Raw genomic sequence first — 25,511 nt, 5'->3', positions numbered from 1 at the left:
TTTACAGATCCAAAAGGTCTGCCAATGAGCAAGTGTTTAAAAAAATCCTCTCCTATTGAACAGATGAGCACATGAAGTAAAAGGGAGGCAGAATAGGCCAGTGGATAGAGAATGGAACCAGGAGATCTAGATTCCATGCTAGGCAAACATTTACATCAAATCAATGCATTAACCAGGGCAGAGAACACCATTAGCTCAATACTAATGTAAGTCACATCTGTGCTAGTCACAGCTTCCTGGGGTTCATCCAGGAAGTCTGCTGGAACAGTTTACTTCCTTTTACTCCCACTCCCCGTGAACTCAGTGATTTAGGTGAGTTAAAGCCAATGGGTTGAGTGAGTCCAGTAGGCGAGTGAAGAGACTAAGGACCGTGGACCATATTATACTTTGTTTAAACAATGTAAATGACTTCAGTGATGTCCACTTCAACTCATTAGAAGTCAATGGAGTTTTTCCAGATGTACACTGGTGTAACTGAGAACAGAATTTATCCCAATGCCTGTCCAATTAGATGGTTTTGAAGTTGCTGTTTATATAAAAAGCCATTGTGACTAGTGATAGGGAGCATACAAAAAGTTTCTATTGAAGATCTACTTTTTTTGACCAAATTTAAGGTGGGGAAAGGGGGCAGGGAAATCATCCTTTTTCAGAAACCTTAAATACTAAGTTTTAGCTAGGAATGAATTTTTACAGATGACTTATAACCCCCCTGTAAAAGAGGTTTTATACTGGTAGTGCTAACAACGCTTTAATAATAGTGGCATGAGCAGTACCTCTGAGATCCTCTGTTTCTCACCTTCTGATTCCCACCTTTGCAAAAAAAAAAAAAAAAAAAAAAAAAGGCTACCCCCCCACTTGTGAGCCAGCTTTTCAATAATTTCTCCACCACTGTTCGGTTTGTCTGTAAGAAACAGTACTTGATATGCTACAACTTTTAATCTTGAACAACAAAAGGATTCTATTTCTAATCTGGCAAACAAGCTAAATGCTCTCCATTCAACAGAAAGGATGAAAACTAGATTAGCAAACAAGAACAGGACACACTCCCTCCACCCAAAACCTTAACTTTTTGTTTCCATGATTTAAGAGGAAAGACTTTTAAATTCTTTTCCATCTTCATACAACACTGTTGATAGAAGTGAAAGCTCATCTCCAACAGACAACCAAAATCAATACGTATCCCAGCTTCAAACTTGCACTTTAACACAAATTTAACAGTGACCTCAAATGATTTTATATCAATAGGTCAGCACATCTAACTGGCATACATTCCGGAAGTGATTTTGCTTAAACACTGCAGAGGTCACTGTGAAAATTTTGCATTGAAGTGCAAGTGGTTTAGTCTCTACCATAAGTAGCATTAAATTGGCCTGACTCATTATTAAACTATAAAATGTTAAAAAGGAATATTTGTGTGTGAAAAAACAGTGCCGAATTCCCTTTAAAGTTTTCGTTTTGATTACATCTTCCCTAGAAGGCAGTGACAATGGAAGAATGGGCAAGAGGTGCTTTAGGCAGAAGGAACAGTGGACACCACATGACCCAAGATCTCCTGTACTGTATGAATAGTTCCCTACTAAACAAGCTGTACCAGTCTCATCTGGAAATTCACATCCGAATCCTACTCTTTGGCCGCTTGAAGCCATTAACTGTCTACATCCCAGGGCTCTAGAAAGGAGTTTTGTAAAATCTGTACTTCTGTTGAATGAACTGGTAGTGATCCCTCCAGTTTAAGATATACCAAGAGCATTATTGCACGGAGCGGTCTGTATTTCTCTGTCATCACCAGGCATTGACAGTATGCACTTCTTGTGAAAGATGCAGTCAGAATTTTGTCTAGTTTACTTCAATTGCTCTCATGCTAGGGTGCTTTTAAGAGGTTTGGGGAACCTTATTCCCTTGCACTGTGAAAGCTGGTATGTCTCTCTCCAAGAAGAAATGGGATAGGAAGAGCTAAAACTCATGAAAAGAAACACTGTTACTAATTGCAGCTAGTATCTGTCTCCTTCTGCTTTAAATCAAGTATATAGGGCCCACTTTTTCTGTACACATTCAGGACAAAGGGAATTTTTGACTAAATAACTTCAGAATTAGGCCCAAGGAGAATACAAAGTTGAAAGTCATATCAATGAAATAGAGCCCTGTAATAACAGACCTTTATTTGAGACATATGAGGGAAATATTCTTACCAGAACTTTATTTACTTCCCCTGAAAATAAAACTCAGAAAATAATCTGTGCTAAATGTATCATCTTAAATTAAATGGAAGGATTAGCTCATTTTTAAAAGTCTGTACAAGTAAAGAAGACTAATACTAAATGTATGTACTATAACATAGACACATGCTTTACTGCCACCTTGTGAATACTTGCAAAACCAGCAGATTTTTTTCGTTGAAAAACAGCCTTTTAATTTCATTTTAGATTTAGTCAATAAGGACCCAATTCTACCATCCATACTCACATTGTAAGTATATTACTCCACAGGTAGCCCCAATAATTTCGATTGAAAATACCTATTGAGCAAGATACTACTTAGCATAAGTAAGACTGGCAGAATCAGATCCTTTATAAAAAGAAGGGGGGGAAAAAGTCAGTTACTGTAAAAAGTATCTATTAGTTTCATGTCACAAGTGCGCTGGTTAAGTCTTAATTTAATACCATAATCTTTTATATTATTGAAAAACAGAGCGCTAAATTCGCTCTGATAAAAATATTGCAGCTTTACATCCAATTTGTATAGCAGTCTTCAAAAGCGAATAAGCTGGTGCCTATAAAAAAAGAAAGATAAAAATTAGGCATTGGATGAAGTCTTAATTAAAAAAAATAGATTTGTGGTAACAAGGCATGCATTAATTTTTTTAAAAATATTAAATATATAAAGATTTGTTTTCATCTACATTAGAGAAACAATATTGCTTTCACAGAAAAGGACAAATAGCCTTTTTTTTTTTTAAATTAAAGGGCGATACCGTGCACTAAAACATATTGTAAGTGAGAAAAATATGCCCCTGCCCTCCACATAACAGGACTCTTTCAGGTCCCCCACACAGAGGTGGGAAAACAGTAGAGGGACTACACAGAGCTCATGAAGCATTATGAGAAGGAAGAATTTGTTTCATCCGAAATCAATTGTGTTTGGTATATCAGGGTGATATCTGGATTCCCAAGACTGAAAGGGATTGATTATTCTATCTGACAAAAGGCTCACTTATTAATCTGATCTTTTAAGAAAACTCAAATTAGGCTACGATTTGAAAAAACAAAAGCAGAGTTGAGTGCAATACTTTAGCTAGGAACAAAGAACTAGTTTTAACAGCAGTATAACGGGATGCTACTCTGCTGCTAGAAAAAAATTCAGCATCATTTCAGATTCTGATGAAGATGCCTTCAGTGTTATCTTATACCTGCTTCCTGAGAAAGACTAAAGAAATATTATTGTACTGTTATTTTCCACCCACACTCTATACTTTCATTTGCACAAAGAGAAGGAGAGACTATCACAACTGGATGCATAGCAATGATCAACAGCAATGAATTAATGCTCTATGCCTACCAATTCTGCACCGTGGTCAAGCCCTGCATCATGGTGCTCCAGCTCATCATCCCGGAACTTCTTTATTATCTTTTTAAAAGAAACGGTAGCAGATTAGTAACAGTTTTCACCTATACATGAATCATCAAGATGATGAAACTGTACATAAACTACATACTTCTGGCCACATCACCACTTGAGGGACAATACACCCGAGGTCAAGACCTGCAGGAAACTGAATGCTTTTGAAAAATCCCCTTCCCACAATTTCCAATTAGAAGAACCCATAGCTATGGTATATGAGGAAACAGCTTCTGAAATAAAGAAACTCATGCTATGTTTTTGGAACTATATAGAAAACAGGCCTGTCGATTAACTGCAGTTAACTCACACGATGAACTCAAAAAAATTAACCGCGATTAAAAAAATTAATCGCGATTAATCGCAGTTTTAATAGCACTGCTAAACAATAGAATACCAACTGAAATTTATTAAATATTTTGGATGTTTCTACATTTCCATATATATTGTATTCTGTGTAATAATTTAAATCAGTGTCTATTATTTTTATTATAAATATTTGCACTATAAAAATAACAAAATAAATAGTATTTTTCAGTTCACCTCATACAAGTACTGTAGTGCACTTTCACGACAAAGATTGCAACTTACAAATGTAGTTTTTTTTTTGTTACATAACTGCACTCGGAAACAAAACAATGTAAAACTTCAGAGACTACAAGTCCACGAAGCTGTACTTCTTGTGCAGCCAATCGCTAAGACAAACAAGTTTGTTTACAATTTCAGGCAATAATGCTGCCCTCTTATTTACAATGTCACCAGAAAGTGAGAACAGGCATTTGCATGGCACTTTTGTAGCTGGCATTGCAAGGTATTTAAGTGCCAGATATGCTAAACATTCATATGCCCCTTCATGCTTCGGCCACCATTCCAGAAGACATGCTTCCATGTTGATAATGCTGGTTAAAAAAATAACGCATTAATTAAATTTGTGACTGAATGCCTTGGGGGAGAATTGTATATCCCCTGTTCTGTTTTACCTGAATTCTGCCATATATTTCATGTTATAGCAGTCTCGGATGATGACCCAGCACGTTGTTCATTTTAAGAACACTTTCACTGCAGATTTGACAAAAGGCAAAGAAGGTACCAACGTGAGATTTCTAAAGACAGCTACAGCACTCGACCCAAGGTTTAAGAAGCTGATGTGCCTTCCAAAATCTGAGAGGGATGAGGTGTGGAGCATGTTTTCAAAAGTCTTAAAAGAGCAACACTTCGATGCGGAAACTACAAGAACCTGAACCACCAAAAAAGAAAATCAACCTTCTGCTGGTGGCATCTGACTCAGATGATGAAAATGAATGTGTGTGAGGCCACACTGCTTTGGATTGTTGTCGAGCAAAACCCGTCATCAGCACGGACACATGTTCTCTGGAATGGTGGTTGAAGCATGAAGGGACATATGAATCTTTAGCGCATCTGGCACACAAATATCTTGCAATGCTGGCTGCAACAGCCTGTTCTCATTTTCAGCTGACATTGTAAACAAGAAGCGGGCAGCATTATCTCCTGCAAATGTAAACAAACTTCTTTGTCTGAGCGATTGGCTGAATAAGAAGTATGACTGAATGGACTTATAGGCTCTAGTCTAAAGTTTGACATTTTTATTTTTGAATGCAGTAATTTTTTGTACATAATTCTACATTTATAAGTTCAATTTTCATGATAAAGAGATTGTATTACAGTACTTGTATTAGGTGAATTGAAAAATACTATTTCTTTTGGTTTTTTACAGTGCAAATATTTGTAATCAAAAATATGAAGTGAGCACTCAACACTTTGTATTCTGTGTTATAATTGAAATAGAAATATTTGAAAATGTAGAAAACACCCACGAATATTTAAATAAATGGTATTCTATTTTTTAATCGTGCGATTAATTGCAATTAAATTTTTTTAAGCATTTGACAGCCCTAATAGAAAATTGTGTGTATTCTCCTCCTGGACCATTAGAGTCTCAAGCAATATTCATGAGTGTCCTATCCAAATGTCATAACCCTATCATAAATATGCTGGTTATAACCAGGATCATAGTAGTTAATGACATGGAAAGAGACAGACCATAGAGTCCATCCCATTGCAAACAATGGTAGGTTAAGGCCCCTGAGGAAGTGTTATCAGATACTACACCAATTATACACTTGGTCTCATCTTAGAAATCAGGCTGGAACATTTTCCTATCATATTTAGAGCACTTCCTGAATCCCAGGTTATTCTGATATTCTGAAAAATCTCTCTAGAAAACTGAAGTGGTAATTATCAAACTAATATTTCTCTTTTTCAGGTTTTTTAAAAGAAAACCTATAATAATGACAAGCCCAATTAACATGACAACAGCCATTCCAAGATTATTACATTTATACAGTAAGGCCCCAATCCTGCAAATTGTTCCATGAGGGAAGACAACTGCAAGTCCATGAGGCTCCAGTGGATTCAAGTGTCCTCCTGTACGGAACAACTTGCAGGATCAGAGCCTAGAAGAGAAAAAACTAGGATTCAAGCTATGAGCCGAGTATAAAACGCAAAATTTTCTCCTTTGTGAAGTACCAATTGCAGCATTATTAAACCAAATACCTTCAAGCAAAACATGTGAACTAATGGCGTGAGATTTTTCTATCATACATGACCGTTTTCCTCACATAGGGCTTTGCGTAGGCTCCTCTTTTTATATTTGTATAAATGAAAAAAAGAAAAATACACTTTTGCTAAAGACGTGCTCAGGGTCTCCAGACATCAAAAGTTAGAACATTTTACTCTGCTGGACAATTTGAGTTCTTGATACTCCCTCTATCCTGCTCGATGCATTCAGTAGCTGCTTTGTCTTGTATTTTGACTGGTACGCAGACCAGCCTTTTTGAACCTGGTACCTTTGTGCTCATAGCTCAGCTCTCACTCAGTCATGCAGATGCTACTCAGCAACAGAGTTTGGGCTACTTCAAATCCCAGGTTTGGGACTACAAGACTTGGATCTGGAGCAGTCCATCCTCCACCACAGGTCAGCCCAAGTATAACTGACTAGGCAGTAGTGGTCAATGGGTTGCTACAGCTGAGTTCTTAGGCCCTGACCTTATAAAAAGCCCTTCACAGGGAGACCCCTTATTGAAGTCAACAGAGCTATGCACAGGCACAGCAGTCTGCCCATTTGGCGCTCAATGCAGGATTGTGGCCCAAATATGTTAAGTTTTAAGGAATTAGGAACCACTTTCCTAGTCTAAGTGAAGGTGAGAGATCAGCCGCTCTCCAAGTCTGCAGGGTATCTGAAGTTGCAATGATACTGTCCTACCCAGTATAACCAAAGTATGCCACATGGTACATTCTTACAATTAGTTCATTTTCTTTTTCTCTAGTCCCTCCCATTAAATTAAAATGTTTGGGCACCATAGGCTGCCTCTTCTGTCCCCAACAAAAACACAGATTACAATTACGAGAACTGGGCTCTGTAGCTGTGATCTCAGATATTTACATTTAATGTACATCAAAAAGAAAATCCAACAGCTAATTTAAACGTAACACTTTTCATTTTGAGCATTTCACTGCCTTTAGTTTTCTTAACTAGCAGTAAGAAATTAATCTGCTGCAAATCCAAATGCCATATTTATGTCATTTGAAAAATATTGTCTCAATATACTGTTCAGAGAATATGTTAAATACCTTTAAACCACATTCACATACCTGCAATAATTCTTTGTATTTTTCTGGATCCTCCTCCATTAGTGTTCTGATCTGGTTGTTATAATGCTTTGATATGCTGTCTTCCACTGCCACAGTGCAAGCCATTGCACCTTCTTTTCCAAGTAAAGCAGTTCCAGCACCTGTAATTATCAAACAAATTAATTCAAACACCACATCCCAAACCTACATTATTAATAACAACGTCAATAAGACCATGCACTCACCTAAAGCAAACCCTGCAACATTCCAAAAAGGCAATAAAATAGTAGGTCGAACTCTAAAAGTGACCATTAACTCATTAAACTTTTTCAGATGGTCCTTTTCTTGATCCCACATTTGCTGCAACAGAAATAAAATAACAGAAAAAACATAATAGAAAATAAGGCATTAACTATAAATAAGGCATTAACTAGAGAAAAAAAATCAATGGATGTTAACTTCAGCTCATGCTAATTTTAATTTGATTTTTAAAGTTGATCTACGAAATAGATTAAATTGGCTTGTGACTGTTTTTTTCTCTGTGATACATAAACAGGGCCTGAAAGGTGTGCAGGAGGGGAGGGGTTGTGTGTCTTTTTTCCCCTCTTGCTTGCTTTTACATTAGAAATTCAGGTCCTGTCTAACATAGAAAACTCTATGAGGACTGAAAAATTAGGAAATGATGACAAGAGAAGAAGCAAGAATGAAAGTTGACGCATTTAGAGGAAGTCTATTGGTCATATTTGTTAAGTATCAGGGGGTAGCCGTGTTAGTCTGGATCTGTAAAAGCGGCAAAGAGTCTTGTAGCACCTTATAGACTATCAGACATATTGGAGCATAAGCTTTCATGGGTGAATACCCACTTCATCGGATGCATGCATATTTGTTAACACTTTACTATTAGGTATGAACAGTTTTTTCACAGCTTTCCCTATTCCTTTTATTTCATATAAAATGAGTTTTATTTTACAAGATTCTTGACACCTAAAACATAACGATGAAGCTTTTGTCAAACCACTGCCACAACTGCATGTCTATGATTAACTCATCAGTTGTGCCCTACCAAATTCATGGCCGTGAAAAACACGTCACAGACTGTGAATTCTGGTCCCCTCCCGTGATCTTTTGTGTGCTTTTACCCTATACTATACAGATTTCACAGGGGAGACCAGCGTTTCTCAAATTGGGAGTCCTGACCCAAAAGGGAATTTAAGTGGGGCTGCAAGTTTATTTTACAGGGATTGTGGTATCGCCACCCTTACTTCTGCGCTGCCTTCAGAGCTGGGCAGCTGGAGACTGGCGGCTGTTGCCCGGGTGCCCAGCTCTGAAGGCAGCGCCCTGCCAGCAGCAGTGCAGAAGTAAGGATGATAATACCATATCAGATCTGGGCGACTGGAAAGTGGTGGCTGTTAACTGAGGGCCCAGATCTGCAGGCCACAGCACAGAAGTAAGGGTGGCAATACCATACCATGCCATCCTTACTTCTGTGCTGCTGCTAGCAGCGGCTCCGCCTTCAGAGCTGGGACCCCAGCCAGCAGCTGCTGCTCTCCAGCTGCCCAGCTCTGAAGGCAGCACCACCTAAGGGTAGCAATACTGCAACCCACTCATACAATAACCTTGTGACCGCCCCCCTGCAATTCCTTTTTGGGTCATTTGCAACTACAATTACACCACCATGAAATTTCAGATTTAAATAGCTGAAACCATGAAATTTATTATTTTAAAAATCCTATGATCATGAAATTGACCAAAATGGACCATGAATTTGGTAGGGCTCTCTACTCATCAGCCAATCCGATTACTATGATGTTATGTGTCATACTTATACTTTACCATAGGAAGAGCTTTTGTAAGACCAGTTGTTTTTAAGACCAGTTGTTTTAAAGTAAACATTGCAAACTTTAAATTATAGCCTTATGATATATTTTATTGTACTTCAGCTAAAAAATATGACTTTGAGTACATAAGAAGCATAAAGATAAGATGAAGTTAGATCCACACATACTAACCTGAATGACTGGTCCTACTGTAGTTCTACCTAGCACAGCCATTTGCCCAGCATAAATACGATTTGCCCCATATTCCCCTGCATGATCCACCCTGATTATGCGATCTATGGCTGGCTTGTTGATGTTGTCCAAGGTCATTCCAGTACTACAAAATCTGAAAGAAGTCTGTTTTGACTGCAAACTCCATTTTCTTTCAGAACCTGTCAAACAGAGATACAACTGATGTGAGCTATAATTCTCTACCACCACTGAAAGTGAGGCAAGTCTTAATGAAATATCCATACACTTAACGCAGAGTGCACACACCATTTACTCAATATTGTACCTATTTACTTACCGCTTTGTGATACATGACTCCAGCGTGATGCGGGGGAGGGATTCTGAGTCAGGAATGGAAAATGGGGAGAAGGGGAACAGATGACAGGTGACCTTAGGGTGAAAGTGGGATATGGGGGATTAGCCTCAAAGGAGCTCAGATGACCCCAGGAGTGGGGATGAAGCATAGGGGTGATAAATGACCCTGGAAGGGGATGGGCTGGTGGGAGGTGACTCCAGGGTGGCGATAAGAGAGGGTGGAGATAGTTGTAAACCTGCAAGGGATAGAGTATGACTGGAAGGGGTGACCCCAGAAGGACAGCCACACTGGGTCAAACCACAGCTCCATCTAGCCCAGTATCCTGTCTCCCAACAGTGGCCAATGCCAGGTGTCCAAGAGGGAATGAACTGAACAAGTAACTATCAAGCGATTCATTCCCTGTCACTCATTCCCAGCTTCTGGCAATCAGAGGCTAGGGACACCATCCCTGCCCATCCCAGCTAATAGCCATGGGATGGACCTCCAGTTCTTTTTTTAAACCTTTTATAGTCTTGTCGTTCACAACATCCTCTGGCAAGGAGTTCCACAGGTTGACTGTGCATTGTGTGAAAAAATACTTCCTTTTGTTTGTTTTAAATCTGCTGCCTATTAATTTGGTGACCCCAGGAAGAGGATGGGGGAGTGACCCCAGACGGCAATAACATATGGGAGGAAGGGGTGAACCCAGGAATGGGAGGGGGCATGACTCCAGAAGGTGGCAGGGTAATGAATGACCCGGAAGGTGACGGGGTATGGGGAAAGGGGGTACCCCAGGGAAGGGGAAGTCTGGGGGCAGTGACCCCGGAACGTGACGGGGGAATGGGGTACCCCAGGGAGGGGGGTACCCCACTGTTGCCATGAGAGGGGGAAGCTGTGACCCCAGCGCAAAGCCGCCCCGTACCTGCCCCGGAGCGGAGACGACAGCAGCCCGCGCGCAACCCCCTCACGGCCGGAGCCGCGGTTGCCTCCATTGCCCTGACCCGGCCTGGAAAGTCCTCGCCGCGGCGCGGAGCGATGACGTATGCAGAAGGCTCACTCAAGTTGGCGCACAGTCTTCCCGCCTCTGTCCTGCTCCGATTGGCTTCTCGGCCCCTATGGGCCCCTGCCCATTGGAGAGAGGTACTGTCAGTCAAAGGCGAGCGTCCCTGTGGCTGCCATGGCAACCAGAGTGCGGGACCGTGCTGCCTGCTGCGGGGGTATGGCGGAGCGGGTCTCCACCAGGGGCCTCGTCCGCTTCGTGTCTCAAAGACTGTAAGAGGGAGGGGCGCTTGCATGTGGGGAGCAGAGTGGCGGGTGCGTTCGTGAGCGGTGCACGGGAACGGGGCTCCATGGGGTTGTGGGGTGCAGGAGAGAGCCTGGGTATGGCGTGGGGTGGGGACATGTATATAGGGTGGGACTGGGAATAATGGATTGCGGGTTACGCCCTGCATGGATATTGCATGAGGACGCGGGGGGGGGCACATGGAGGGAGCATGGGTTTGGGGGGTGCATGGATAAGGTGTGATATATGGGGTAGGGAGGGACCTGGGAACTGGAGATTGCATGGGTTTGGGGGGTACATGGAGGGAGCATGGTGAGTGCGTTGGAATAGGTGGTGCATACGATAGAGCGATGAGTGGATATGGGGTTCCCCAGGGATACATGGGGATTGGATTTCTGGCATCTGAGTATGATGGTTGCATCGGAGGCACTGGGACCATGGTTACTCAGGAATGGGGCGATGCATCATTACAGTTGATGCATGGGCGGTATATGGATATGAGGTATCTGAGGCTGTGTATTTGGATGAACATTGTATACGTATGGGGATTGTGATGAACATGGAGTACATGAGGGATGTGTAGCTATATGAGTACATAAGGGAAGTGCACACAGGTGTTGTGCAGGAATACAAGGGGGACAAGTGAGTGGGAATGGGTGGTTAGTGCCTGGTAGAAGAAGACAGATGGTGAATGGTGTCTAGGAGAGGGGTAAACAGAGATGAGGGGAGTAAATGGCTAAGGATTAGTGTTAGAAATAGGGCAAATTGTCTCTAGTATTGTTCGATAGTTCAGCTCAAAGTAAAATGTTACTGGGTTAACATTTTGCTTAGGGATCAGTTGAAAAGGGGAACAGAGTGTAAGAATCCAATACTACTACTAACACAGCCTCTCTGTATATACTATATACAGGACCTCCTGTTCATGCAAGCCTAACTTTTTTGTCTAGTGCTGAGGAACACCTTAAGGAAGTGAGTGCTTTTGTCTCTAATAAATAGCACAGACTTTTTTTTGCTAGAAAACTAGATTTTTGTTTTAAAATGGAATAGCCCTTGGGGATAGGGGAGGGAAGATGGACTTAAATTAGAGTTGAAATAGTTGGATAACATGAACTAGAATTACAACTCTAAGAAATAGGCAAGAGATTCACAAAATCCCAAACTCCAGAATGTTTGCCCATCCCACTTTCTATTTTTCTTTCACTGAAACTGGAAAGTATGTTTTGTCTAGAAAATATTACATTGATGTGCAAAGAAAAGAAGATAGTTTTGATTTATCTGGAGCTAGCAGGAATGAGGCTGAAAGTTCCAGTTTCTATATGGTAAGTATTTACTTAAACGCATATTGTTTTCAAAAGGGCAAATAGGCTCCAATCCTGCACTGCACCTTGATGGATCCCTGAGCCCATGCAGACTCCCACTGAAGTCAACACAAGATGCAAGATAACATCAGTGGTGCTCTGTGCAGACACATGGGTCTGCCTGAGTGAATGTCAGTGCAGGATCAGGATTGCATGAACTAATGAAGCCCAAGAAATGCTGAAAAAATGTCTCTTCCTTTTAAATCTGATTGAAAGGAAACTAAATTGAGGACCATTAAGGTTACTAGAAGATGTAGGTTTCAGAGTAGCAGCCGTGTTAGTCTGTATTTACAAAAAGAAAAGGAGTACTTGTGGCACTTTAGAGACTAACAAATTTATTTGAGCATAACCTTTCGTGAGCTACAGCTCGCTTCATCGGATGCTTAACTACCTTGACATTCAGGAAATTTTTCCTAATGTCCAACCTAAACCTTCCTTGCTACAATTTAAACCCATTGCTTCTTGTCCTAAGTTTAAGGAGAATAATTTTTCTCCCTCCTCCTTGTCACAATCTTTTATATACTTGAAAACTATGATCCTATCCCCCTTAGTCTTTTCTTCTGCAGACTAAAAAAGCCCAATTTTTTCAGTCTTCCCTCATAGGTCATGTTTTCTAGATCTTTCCATCATTTTTGTTGCTGTCCTCTGGACTTTCTCTAATTTGTCCACATCTTTCCTGAAATGCGGCTCCCAGAATTGGACACAATACTCCAGTTGAGGCTTTATCAGTGCGGAGTAGAGCAGAAGAATTACTTCTTGTGTCTTGCTTACAACACATCATCCCAGAATGATGTTCACTTTTTTTGCAAGTGTTACACTGTTGATTCACATTTAGCTTGTGATCCACTATGACTCCCAGATCCCTTTCCACACTACTCCTTCCTAGGCAGTCATTTCCATTTTGTATGGAATTGATTGTTCCTTCCTTAGTGGAGTACTGTGCATTTGTCCTTATTGAATTTCATCCTGTTTACTACAGACCATTTCTCCAGTTTGTCCAGATCATTTTGAATTTTAATCCTATCCTCCAAAGCACTTGCAACCACTCCCAGCTTGGTAGTGTCTGCAAACTTTATAAGTGTACTCTCTATGCCATTATTTAAATCATTGATGAAGATATTGAACAGAACTGGCCTAGAACTGATCCTTGCAGGACCCCACGCAATATTTCCTTCCAGCCTGACTGTGAATCACTGATAACTACTCTCTGGGGATGGTTTTCCAACCAGTTATGCACCTACCTTACAGTAGCTCCTTCTATGCTGTGTATCCATAATTTGTTTACAAGAAGATAATGTGAGACAGTATCAAAAGCCTTACTAAAGTCCAGATATACATCTACCACTTTCCCCCATCTACACAGTTTGTTACCCTGTTTAAAAAAAGTATTACATTTGTTTGACATAATTTGTTCTTGACAAACAAAAACATGTTGACTGTTATTTATCACCTTTATTCTCTTCTAGTTGTTTGTAAATTGACTGATTATTTGCTCCATTAATTCCCTGGGTTATCCTTATTCCCCTAATAGCCTAGTCTCCTATGGGCTGTATTACATTGGTTTAATTTGAGTTGTTGAGTTTAAGTGTGTGGATGGTGGTGGTGGTCTGTGATATACAGGAGATCAGACTAGATGATCTGGTGGTCCCTTCTGGCCTTAAACTCTGTATCTGTGACACTTTGCTGTAATCTGACAGTGTAAAGTGGCCTGAAAATGTAAATGAGTGTAAATTACCTGCACCCACTTTAAAGGAGAATCAAGCCTGGAATGTTAGTGTGCGGGCCTGAGCACATGCCTGGGAGCCAGGATTACCTCAATTCTAATCCTGGCTGTGACACAGATTCCTGCTAAGACATTAAGCAAGACATACTCTCTCTCTACCTCTACAAGTTCCCCCTTGTGAAAGTGAGAATAATGCTGCTCTGTCTCACAAGAATATGTGAGGATTAAATAGATAACATGTAAGCCTTGGAAGAGGAAAAGTGGTTCATACTATTATTGCTCGTGCTGACTACAAAATTTAATGGAGAATTGTTTATTTACTAATAGCTTACCTGTAGCAAACTCAATTTGTAAAGATTTCTATTACTATAATTACACTTATCTTCTTCTTAGACTTGTGAAATCTCTTTGGAGGAAATAAAGAAGCCAGACTGTGCCTCACCCCAGAAGAGGAAAGAAGCTAAAAATATTCAAAGATTGGACCATTACTGCAAACAGCATACACCTCCTCTTGTGATCTCTCCAGATCCCCATGAATATGAAGCTAAGAGGTGTGAGAAAAGTTCAGAGAGATTTTCAGCAACACAGCTGAGTGAAATTATGATAGCCTATAATTTTATACTCTGTACCTTTTTACGCTATTTTAAACATTTACAGCACTTTCACAGTTAGAGGATCAGATGCCAGAGTAGGATTTCTTTATCGATTTCTAATGTTTAAAGTTAGCTGAACTTTTTCTGTTAAATTACCCCATTTATGTTATCAGACTTGTTGACGTTTGTCCCACCCAAATTTTAGCAAAACAATAAGAGGAAATATATTTGGAGTATTTAATCCACAAGATATCCTATAAATAATAAAGAGGCCAGCTGTAGAAAGGCAGCATTACGGAGAGAGACTTCTCAAAATCATAAGTCTTTCCAAGCATGGTAGAATATGTCAAAATGTAATGTGGAGGACTGGTTGCTTATTGAAAGTTTTAGAGGCCCAAATTTTTTATATGAAATGTATGTAAGAGAGAATCTTTATATAGTCCCCACTGTCTCCCTTTTGAAACTAGGTAACTTCTACATTAGCACATCTTGTGTTTCAGAGAAGCTTTTATTAATTGAATGCTCAGTGTCTGACCCTAAACAAAAGCAAAACAGATCTTTCCTCTTTCTAAAAGATCGTCTGACATTCTAACTTCAGAGCACAAATACCAAAATAATTTGAAAACAAATCACGCCCTGAAGCAGTTACCACATATTGATCAAATCCTTGTGATTGCATACAACACAGTGGTGCACTTTAATTTACAGCAAGTCATGCAGACAAAATGGATGAACCCTGGCACCAGAAACAGGGTTATGACGAACTGTTTACTGTGGATGTAGTTGTGGCTTTGACTGTTACGTGAAAAGTTTTTTAGGTTTTATTGTGCTGGGGCATGTCATCTTAAAAAAATATGACATGGGATTAGACACCAACAGGTATTTTAAAAGAGCTTGCTCAAGTTCTGTAGGCCATATATTTCACATAGCTTAGTATTTTAGAAGTAAAATGTCTGCCTATTGCCATTTCTTTTAAAAATGGCATTGCTGGTTTGATTCTCCTTTCATTTTGACCAATTGTGAACTAATGTAAATCCACTGACTTCCTTGAAATTAGGCCTGTTTCACCCTGGGATAAAGAGAGAAGAAGCAGGCTGTGTAACAGTAAATAATTGATATTGAACAAGTTATACTTAATATAGGTCCTATCCATACATGGGACAAAGCTGTGCATCCTGCTGTGATTTCATATGCTGTATGAGTGGATATGTTTATACAGTAGTTGAGATATACAGAAATCACTGGGATTATTAAATTATTCAGTGAATCAGAAGGACATTTACTACCATAGTACAGACAAACCTAGTTTATCAAAACCCTGATTATCTGGGGAAAAATTAAAAAGGACCTTTCCCATGATGTAAAGAGTCTCTCACTGTCCAAAGCCCATTTACTGAAATACTCTCAGCCCCCAAATAATTTGGCAAAATCGTATTTGTATGCAAATGTATGTGATGTGTGGCGTCTAACCCGAGTCGTATATTAGAATTCACTCTCTTTTCTCTTTGGGAGTGGCAGAGAGATGCTCAGTCTGGCCTGATCAATTCATCAATCACTGCTTTTCATCCTATTGTAATTCCTAGTTATATATAGAAACCGAAGTCAGTCCAGTTTGAGTGCATAAAAACAAAATCCTTACAATTAAATAAACTTTTGATTTTAGGAAAAAAAGTTTTTCTTAATGGAAAGCAAAGAACCAGACTTGCCTTTCTGAAGTTAAGCGAGCTATTGTTCCTTTCCAGAGATTGAGAAATAATTAACATGCCAAATTGCTTATTTTTGTTATGCTGTTTGTTATAGCTATCATGTAAAGCAGTAAAAGATGTACTTTTCTGTAAGTCATTCATTGAAAGTCAGTGTACAGTACTGTATGAGGAGAGACAATCTGATACAGAGAATAGGTACATTAGAAAAGACAGGAAAAATAATGAACAAGTCTATAAATCTCATTAAGTATGACAAGTCGTCTTGATTGTGTTTTGAAACAGTTATTTTATACTTCTCATAGTATTGATGTATTCTGTTTTAAAAGTACGTGGGAAACGAACAAATTAGAAGAATCAAATGCTGACTTTATCCAAGAAGATTCAAGGAACGATTATGGGAAAAGTAAGTTACATTCTTAATATACTTTTCAGTCCTTTTCACCATGTCTTAGAAAACAGATGTTGCCTGCAATGAAAAATCTCTTAAAGAATAATCAAGTAAGGCATTTGAAAATGCATGGCTGATTCCTGGATTGTTAGCAGGGCTAAATTATTGTAGCAGTTGGTCTTAGAAGGTACTGAAATTGTTTCTAAACACAATTGCAAGTTTGCAAATGATTAAGTTATATTTTCCAGGTGTTCTTTTTATACCTTTAGTGTTAAAACAATAACATTGGAGGTGCAGAATCCATCTCAGATAAGCAGGAGAGGAAATGAACTTATTTTTTATTTTGGGGTGTATCTACAGAGCAGCTGGGAATGTGCTTGAGCTAGTGTGCTACAAAACAGCAATGTGGCCATGGTGGCATGGGCAGCAACTTGGGCTAGTTACTGGAGTACAATCCTGCACAACCCCCTGGGTATGTATTCAGGTAGCTAGCCCCAACCTGTGTCGCTGTGGCCACACTGCTATTGTTAGGGTGCTAGCTCAACCAGAGCTAGTGTGTGTCTCACTACCCATATAGGGAAGTGCCATCCCAGCTGGTGTATAGATATAAACTTTATTGCCAAACTTCTCTCTCTCTCACACACACACACACACACACACACCTTCGTCTGACATCATATTATCCGAAGTACATATTGCAAGAGATTCTTTTCCTGCTCTTTTACTTCCTAATATGTGCTCTGCTCCTTTGTACTGCTCCCTCTTCTGATTCATTCTTTTACATCAGATTTTCTTCAAATCTTTTCTGAAAGTTCATTCTCGTCTTGATTTCTCTCTGACAAACACTTTGTCCTTTCTTGTCATGACTTCTAATTATCTACTTTGCAACTTGTTCTTTTCCCTCTTGACTTTTCCATTCACTTTTAGTAGACTATATTTGTTTGATCCATTTTATTGTTGTGTTTTAAAATAATAGTAAAGTGCCATGGGATGAGGGATTTTTTTGTTAAATAAATATTAAATTAATCATTAAAAATATGATGTCTACTTTAGATATGAACAAAGGCAAGAAAGAAAAAAACATTAGAAATGTAAATGGACTGGTCAGAGTTGAGAGATCATCTAACATTTCCAGTAACTCATCTAAACATAAGAGTGTACTTTCTAAAACTTCTATAAGAGCAACTGTTTTAAATTCATTGTACTTAAGTACCATATCTCCATATGCACAACGAACTGACAGAAGTAAAGCTTCTAAAAAAATATGCTTAATGAAGGAGAGTCCTCTGCCTTATGCAGGCATTCAGACATCACTGAAGAGCAAGATACAGAGCCCAGTACTGGCCATGTATCAGGCTTTACGAGTTTTGCTCACTCTCAGAAAAATAGATGCATCTCTAGGTGGCTCTATAAGTCATCTGAATTCAAAAGACAAAAGTCACCCCAAGTGCCTAGTAGAAAGCATTTAGGCAGCAGAGGTAGTAAGTCTAGCAAGCTTTCACAGAGAAGGCCAATAGAGAACTCCAGGAATATGCCACTACATCAAAAAGAAAGAAGAAATAGTGAAGGAAACAGGGAATTAAATGAGAAAATAATTCATGCTATTTCCACAAATGCACAAACCCCAATCATAAATGAAAACATGGGAAAACAAACAGCTTCTTTTGTGGCTCTTAAAGGTGGCGTTCACCACGCCAAAATAACACGTGTAACAGCCTTCATCAGAGAACTCAAAGTAACCAGCACCAAAAAAAGAAGAAAGATTTGTGTGAATTAGCTATAGGAAAAAAAAACAAATCCCATAAGGTCTGTTTCCAAGGTTCATTGCAGTTTTCCAGAAATATTGAACAGAAATGTAAATGTGTAAACTTGAATAGTTGTAACATAACAAGTGAATATGGAATTCAAACCATTGCTTCAGAAAGTAAATCTTTAGGAACTGTGACACATCTTCCAGAGAATGAAAATGAAGAACATCTTTCTAGGGTTACACTTGGAGCACCTTCCTTTTTACATCAAGTTTTCCTGGAAATGGAGCAAGATGCATCACCTACTTCAACTGCATCTGAGCCTAAAGATCTGGACAGCAGTTTCAAAAATATACAACAGTTATCTAACCAGCTTTTCATCCTTAATGAATCCACAGGAGACAAGAAGGTTCAGGATGCTGTCAGTAATGTACATACAAGGGACATTATTTTAACAGACCCATGTGATTGGCAAATGGCACATATCCCACAGAAGGCTCAGTGTTGTTGCACCTGTGCAGAACAACAATGTAACTTTATATCTGAAACATCTGATGAAGAACAAGACAGTTTCTCAGATTCATCTGTGACAGTAACAAGTATTCTAGGTGCATTAGAAAATGAACAGTCAGAGGAGTTCAGTGTATCATCTGTATCTGACAGCCTGAGTCTTAGATCATTATCTGATGTGCATGAACAGATGGTAAGAGCTTGGTGAAATTATGTTATTAATGTAACAAAACTCTTAAGTGCTTTTTTAAGTAGGCAGCAGTTTCTTTCCATTTGAAACCCCCCTTTTTAAAAAAAAGTTGTAAATTGGCTGCTTAAATCATATTAGACCAAATGTGACATGTAAAATTAACAGTCTGGATGTAAAAACAGCTTTTAACACCTATGAAAATACTTAAACTAGTGAGGGATTCAGAAAAAGTGTTTCTCACACTAGTTTCTACAGCCTGTCTACACTTGCAAACTCTATAGCCTTAATTCACCATCAGTACACCCTAGGCTCAGATGACACAGCAGTAAAAACTGCGGAGTCCTATCCGCATAACAGCTTTCACTGTTGCTGCCACTGGCAGTGAATTCTGGCTACAAGGTTTCCTACTATACACACAGCATCACAGAGACAGGGAAAATCTCAAATAGCAACATATGGTAATTCAGCCTGAGTGGCAGTCTACTCCAAGGCTTAGGATTGGAATAATAGAGGTGTCACCATTCTGGACTAGAGCTTAATCCGCAAATCATATATGTGTCAAAGATTGACCAGCACCTGCCCTAATTAGTGCTTTTAGCACGAAATCCACCCAGAAAAATTGAAAGAAATGCTCACACAGAGCAGCTTTTTTAGCCTCGCTTTTACTCTGAATAGCAGATACAATTTCAGCAAATAGTATCTCCTATCCAAATAAACCAGTAACCTGATACAGTCCCATGCACTTCTGTTGACATAGTTCAGTGAAATAATATTCCATTGGCACCATAGTGCATCTAGAGGACTTATGAACGGATATATTAAAGTAGTTGGACTATATGGGCTAAAAGGTGTTAACATAACTCAATCACTGTTCAACATTAAACAGGTTCAGGGTTTGGTATACAGCCTGCTTTATACCATGGCAAACACACCGTTAAAGATCCTTTCAACCTTTTATTAAAGATATAGCAAAGAAAAGTAGTTAAAGCATTTGAAATGTAAAATATTAACAAAAAGAAAAGGAGTACTTGTGGCACCTTAGAGACTAACAAATTTATTAGAGCATAAGCTTTCGTGAGCTACAGCTCATAAATGCATCCGATGAAGTGAGCTGTAGCTCACGAAAGCTTATGCTCTAATAAATTTGTTAGTCTCTAAGGTGCCACAAGTACTCCTTTTCTTTTTGCGAATACAGACTAACACGCCTGCTACTCTGAAACCTGTCATTATGCAAGGTAAAATATTAAATAAGGCTTTCAGTTTAACAGCATTTCTTGTTCCCTTTCACTTTAGCTGGAGAACGGTTTAGAAGGATCCTTCCCCCTCCCCTTTTTTTCCACAGTTTTAGATGGTATTAGAGATGGTAATAACTATCCTTTTGCGTAAAAGAGAAGAAGTTAGTTGAGATGAGCTGGAGCTACTTTTGTCAAAATCCAATCCCATTTCATCCTACGTAGTGTTTGGGATTCAGCTGGAGCCAGCAGAGGTAGCGATGGTATCTGAGTCCCTCTCTCTGGCCCAGTCTGGTCAGGCTATCTCTCAGGATTAGGACAAAGAAGGTTCGGGGTCCCAGGAGATGATTGGGGTGGCTGCCATATGGTAAAGCTCACTCCGATAGCTTCTGTCCGTTCTTCCATGTTATGTTAAAGTCTCTTTTTAAGGATGTTAATTTAAGCCTAATTATCTCCCACACCAATTCTGGTTAATTAATTTCCAGTTCCACATCTTCTGTTTTTACCAAGCTTGCTTTTACAGTCCTTGAACCATATCAGTAGGCCCTTTTGTTCAGGCTAATTTAGTTTTTCTGTCTCCTTGTTGTACCTTTTCCCATCAACATTTATTATAGGTTATTGTGACATTTTATGAACTTTCACATAGTTTTTACAGTTGAGCTCACAGGTAGAGTAGAATGTTAGGCCCAGTTATTACAACAGGACCCAAATGATGACAATGCAACTGTCCTGGACAATGTGAAATTATAACAATTGCAATGACAGCCCATCAAGTCTAATTTAAAACAAAAATTTCAAGGAGGAAAATCTTTAACAGGTATTATCCCATTTTTTTCACCCTTGGAAGAAAACAATTGTGTTGACCGAAAAGGAGGAGGAAAACTCTGGCTGCAGCCTAGGCCATCTTGATCAAAGAGTTCTAGAGGAAATGCAGAAGATTAACACCTCTGACAGACTCACTCAGACAAACTCCTTCCATTTCAGGTATTGATATTTATTCTGCCTGAAAAGAACCAGATAGGCCTTTATGTTTCCATTTCAGGGACCCACATCTTTGAGTTAGTATTCAATATTGGGGACTTGATGATGCCTTCCTTTCTATAGCACTGCAGTAGTCTCACCTGATGGTAACGAAATCATGGATAACAATGGGATGATTCAAATTCACAAGAGTGAATGTAGGATCCCTCTCAAGTGCAAGATAAGAAGGAGTATTACTTATTCTTCCCCAAGGAATTTATAATCTAAATTGCTATTCAGGCCATCCAGAAATCGCCCAAGATCCAACAAATTCCCCAACCAAACCAAGACATGCCCCATTAATCAAAGATACTGATATATAATTTCTGCCATTTCCTCAGTATCTTGGTCTTGTCTGGGCTGAGTCTCAGTCTGCTCAGCTCATATCTATGCATCAGCCTCTGTCAGGCGGTGCTATGATGCATTAAATCTATGTCACTGATTTTCATACTACAACTCTACAGATGAAGAAGGGACAGCAAATATGGATCATGACATGTAAGAGTGTCAATACCAGTCATATTTCCATCATTTTCCACGTTACATTAGTACATAAGTTATCAGGTCAGTAGTAAACTGTTAGAATAAAAAATGGTTAAAATCAAACTTAAGATGCCCCAGTCAGAACTGATACCATATACAAATATTATGGTGTTTCATTCTCTGAGTTAGTAGGTATGTAATGACAGGTTTCAGAGTAGCAGCCGTGTTAGTCTGTATTCGCAAAAAGAAAAGGAGTACTTGTGGCACGTTAGAGACTAATAAATTTGTTAGTCTCTAAGGTGCCACAAGTACTCCTTTTCTTTTTAGGTATGTAATGGTATCTGTTGCTTTAAAGCATCACAGATTGCACTAGTTAAGGCATAATATTTCTCACTTTCGTGACAAAGAACATGACTTTTAGAGTTCACACAAAAAAAATCACATTCTTGATCTCTCCATTCAGCTGCTACCAAGCAAGCCTTCATACATTTAATGGCTAGTGTAGTGGACTATGGGATTTTTAAATGTCTTTAAACCATTAAATATTACTACATTAAAAAAAACAATTATTGTAAAATAAAGGATATTTGGCTTCTCAACTTCCTATAACTTCTTAATTAGCCCATTGGGTGATATCCAGGGCCCATTCAAGTCAATGAAGTTTTGCCTTTAACTTCAATGGAGCCGGCATTTCATGTCTTTCATGTCTGCATGTCATGACTTTTCCTTCTGTAAACTACTTATGATTCTTCTCACTTTTTACCGTCACACACAACCAACCTTAGTTATGTTTAATGACTGTTTTGTTGCAAAACTTCATCAAAGGGCTGGTCCAGCATGCAAGGGACTTTGACGGAGCTCCCATGTGCCTGTTGTGACAGAATCAAGCCCTACATTAATTTAAGCTGTAATGAATAATTGATAATGCTTTTAAAATTAGATAAAGTGAACCACATACAGCTATGCTGATTTCTGCTGAATTAAGTTAAATATTGCCAGCTAAATTAGGACAACTACAAATCATGTCAACTCGTTTAGAAAGCTATTATAATGATGTGCAACTAAAAACCCAGTCAGGCAAGATGAGGCATGTGAGCAGACCTCTGTACACATGCGGCGCTTCACTGACTTCACTAGGGCTTTGTGCAGATTTAAGGGTTTGCACACTTAGCTCAGTTTACAGGACTGGGGGGGCCTAAATAGTATTTACTTTAAAAGTGTAATATTTGTGACACATACACCTGCTCAAAGTGTTACACCTGAGGGAATTTTGCACCAAAAAACTAAAAATTCTGTGCATATTTTAAAATTCTGAAAATTTTATTTGTCAATAAATAAATGTGGAGGCTCCCACATGGCAGTGGGGAGAACAGGTCACTGGCTGCACAGAGGTTGGAGATCACCCTGCAGTCCCCCCGGGACACAGACTTGACGGTGGGGCTGCACCCAACCCTGACAAAGTGCAAAGGCCAGGCCTGCCCCAGAAACACCCTGGGGCCCTGCCCCTCTGTACCAGGTGTGGGCGGGCAGGCTCCTCCTGGCAGAATCGAAGTGTGGAAGGGCTTAGTGTAGGGTGAGAGGGTTCTGTGTGGGGTAACCTGGGTGCGGGCAGTTCAGTAGGGGATCTGGATGCACAAAGGCTCATTTGGGGGTGGGGCAGTTCTGAGTGCAGGGGCAGTTCTGAGTGCAGGGGCACTGGGATTCTGCAGGGGGGTCCAGGTGAAGGTGGTTGGAACTTGATGGGGGGGTCAGTGTGTGGGGAGGGATCCAGGTGCTGGGGGAGTGGGGCTTGGTGGGGTGGGAATCCAGGTGCAGCTGGTTGGGGCTCAGTGGGGTGGGAGTCCAGTGTGGGGGCTCATTGGGGTGGTGCAGGGGGGATGGGGCATTCGATGAGCCTGCTTAACAGGGAAGCCCCAGCCGCATGCCAGGCTCCCACTCCTCCCCATCCCCACTGTCCCTGCCTCATCCCCTCCCCATTTCTCTCTCCACTGTCCCCTTCCCGTTTCACTCCCATATTGCCTCTTCCTCGCCCCCCCACAGGCACTCTCCCTTGTACAGAAAACAGGAAAGAAAAAAAAAAAAAGGAGTACTTGTGGCACCTTAGAGACTAACAAATTTATTAGAGCATAAGCTTTCGTGAGCTACAGCTCACATCCGATGAAGTGAGCTGTAGCTCACGAAAGCTTATGCTCTAATAAATTTGTTAGTCTGTAAGGTGCCACAAGTACTCCTTTTCTTTTTGCGAATACAGACTAACACGGCTGCTACTCTGAAAGAAAACAGGAAGGCTCCCAGCACACACAAAGGGAGCACAACCAGCACAAGGACCCAGGAGGTGGCATCCAGCTGCAGAGGCAGCAGCTGGAGCTGAACCTCTTTCAGCCAGGCATCTCTGCGCTCACAGAAATGGGGAGTAACAGTGGCATTTGACCCCACATGCTCCCCCATCTCACCTCTGTTGAGAGGACAATACCTCCCCAAACTACACCCACCAAAAACCACACAGGTGCATGACCACTCACGCAGCTTCCCCATCATTTTCTGCTAAGAAGCAAAGAAATCTGCAGAGGGACCTGAATTCTGCGCCCGCGCAGTGACACAGAATTCCCCCAGGAGTAAAAGTGTATAAAAAAAAAAATCAAAGTGGCACCATAATTAGGTCTGATCCTGTGAGGCTTTCATGCACAGAACCCCATTGATTTCACTGGGAGTTCCACATTCAGAGAGCTTGCATGATCAGGCCTACAGAGCCTGAGTTTGCAAAGACTTACATGTGTGTTTAACTTGGTGCATTGAATTGTTCCACTGCCTTTAGTGGGACAGCTCACACTGTGTAAAGCTAAGCATGTCTTTGCAGGACTATGGTCACAATTATTCATTTTTACTTTTTGTGAAATCCATTGAAAGAATGTGTAATTTCTTGTTTTGAAAGAAAATGACTGTCAATTATATTACTAGTAAGTATTGTGTTGGCCTGTAAATTACTGTAAATTTACAGTCTCTCTGATAATCAGTATATTAAAAAGCCCAATATATGTGTAATTTATAATAAAAATATTTCCTACCTGTCAATTGGATTTTTTTAAAGTGATAAAAATAGCTCCAAGGAAAGACTTTTTTATACCACTGTGGGAAAGGGGTTCAGCAGTCAGATTGGATATTTCCTAGAACCACATGAAGCAGAGATAAAATAGAAAGACACAAATGCTCTTAATTCCCTTCTAAGACAGTACTTTGTTCTCAAGTGGAATATAAATATTTTTTTTTATTATTTTTTTTTTAAACATTTAGAACAAATGTCAAAGCTGTTAGCTTTAGATAGCAATGAAGCTTCAGCAGTGCAGACTGACTTCCCTGTAGATGCTAATGATGCCTATGGAAGCCAACCCAATGGAAGTGAGCACAATAACATCATGTTGCCTTAAATGTGACCCAGATTTTCAAACTGTTACCATTAAAAGCCAAGCATTTAGTAAAAGTGTACATCTTAAGTGAGATTTATTGAACACAAGAATAATCCAGATCCAATTAGGCCCTGGCCCTGAAGTCTGTGTAAAATTCACATTGCCTTTCTTTGTACAGGATCAGCCCTTCTATTAGTTTCTTCAGAGCTGAAACTGACTTGGAAACAGTGATATTCAATTTTTGTAACATTTTAACATGGTTTGA

General features: G+C 39.8%; 2 protein-coding genes across 4 annotated transcripts; one reads left to right on the top strand and one right to left on the bottom strand.

Annotated features, from left to right (window-relative positions):
- Window positions 1-522: 522 nt before the first annotated feature.
- On the bottom strand, window positions 523-10,658 carry COQ7 (coenzyme Q7, hydroxylase). Of its 2 annotated transcripts, none has more exons than XM_038420851.2 (6): window positions 10,532-10,658; window positions 9,276-9,475; window positions 7,512-7,626; window positions 7,288-7,427; window positions 3,556-3,624; window positions 523-2,770 (listed from the first exon to the last, which is right to left on the bottom strand). In XM_038420851.2, exons 1-6 carry the CDS (start codon window positions 10,599-10,601, stop codon window positions 2,693-2,695), a joined length of 672 nt encoding a protein of 223 aa, XP_038276779.1. In that variant the 5' UTR covers window positions 10,602-10,658; the 3' UTR covers window positions 523-2,692. The 2 variants fall into 2 exon arrangements, with proteins under 2 accessions (XP_038276779.1, XP_043349989.1); XM_043494054.1 differs by lacking the exon at window positions 10,532-10,658 and adding an exon at window positions 9,613-9,704.
- On the top strand, window positions 10,619-23,033 carry LOC119862281. Of its 2 annotated transcripts, XM_043494055.1 has the most exons (7): window positions 10,619-10,749; window positions 12,120-12,210; window positions 14,366-14,523; window positions 16,574-16,674; window positions 18,806-19,110; window positions 21,183-22,034; window positions 22,170-23,033. In XM_043494055.1, exons 1-6 carry the CDS (start codon window positions 10,652-10,654, stop codon window positions 21,246-21,248), a joined length of 819 nt encoding a protein of 272 aa, XP_043349990.1. In that variant the 5' UTR covers window positions 10,619-10,651; the 3' UTR covers window positions 21,249-22,034; window positions 22,170-23,033. The 2 variants fall into 2 exon arrangements, with proteins under 2 accessions (XP_043349990.1, XP_038274640.2); XM_038418712.2 differs by lacking the exons at window positions 10,619-10,749; window positions 21,183-22,034; window positions 22,170-23,033 and adding an exon at window positions 10,772-10,881 and having other exon boundaries at window positions 17,713-19,111.
- The last annotated feature ends 2,478 nt before the right edge of the window (window positions 23,034-25,511 follow it).

Source organism: Dermochelys coriacea, chromosome 10, assembly GCF_009764565.3.
Source record: "Dermochelys coriacea isolate rDerCor1 chromosome 10, rDerCor1.pri.v4, whole genome shotgun sequence".
NCBI classification, from domain to species: domain Eukaryota; kingdom Metazoa; phylum Chordata; order Testudines; family Dermochelyidae; genus Dermochelys; species Dermochelys coriacea.
This window is presented reverse-complemented; position numbering and strand designations above follow the sequence as displayed.

Coding starts and splice junctions, on each gene's coding strand:
- COQ7 (XM_038420851.2), bottom strand. CDS start 10,601: ATGGAGGCAACCGCGGCTCCGGCCGTGAGGGGGTTGCGCGCGGGCTGC. Junction 9,476..10,531: donor TCGTCTCCGCTCCGGGGCAG/GTACGGGGCGGC, acceptor TCTGTTTGACAG/GTTCTGAAAGAAAATGGAGT. Junction 7,428..7,511: donor TGTTGCAGGGTTTGCTTTAG/GTGAGTGCATGG, acceptor TGATAATTACAG/GTGCTGGAACTGCTTTACTT.
- LOC119862281 (XM_038418712.2), top strand. CDS start 10,787: ATGGCAACCAGAGTGCGGGACCGTGCTGCCTGCTGCGGGGGTATGGCG. Junction 10,882..12,119: donor CGCTTCGTGTCTCAAAGACT/GTAAGAGGGAGG, acceptor TGTTTTGTCTAG/AAAATATTACATTGATGTGC. Junction 14,524..16,573: donor CATGAATATGAAGCTAAGAG/GTGTGAGAAAAG, acceptor TACTTCTCATAG/TATTGATGTATTCTGTTTTA.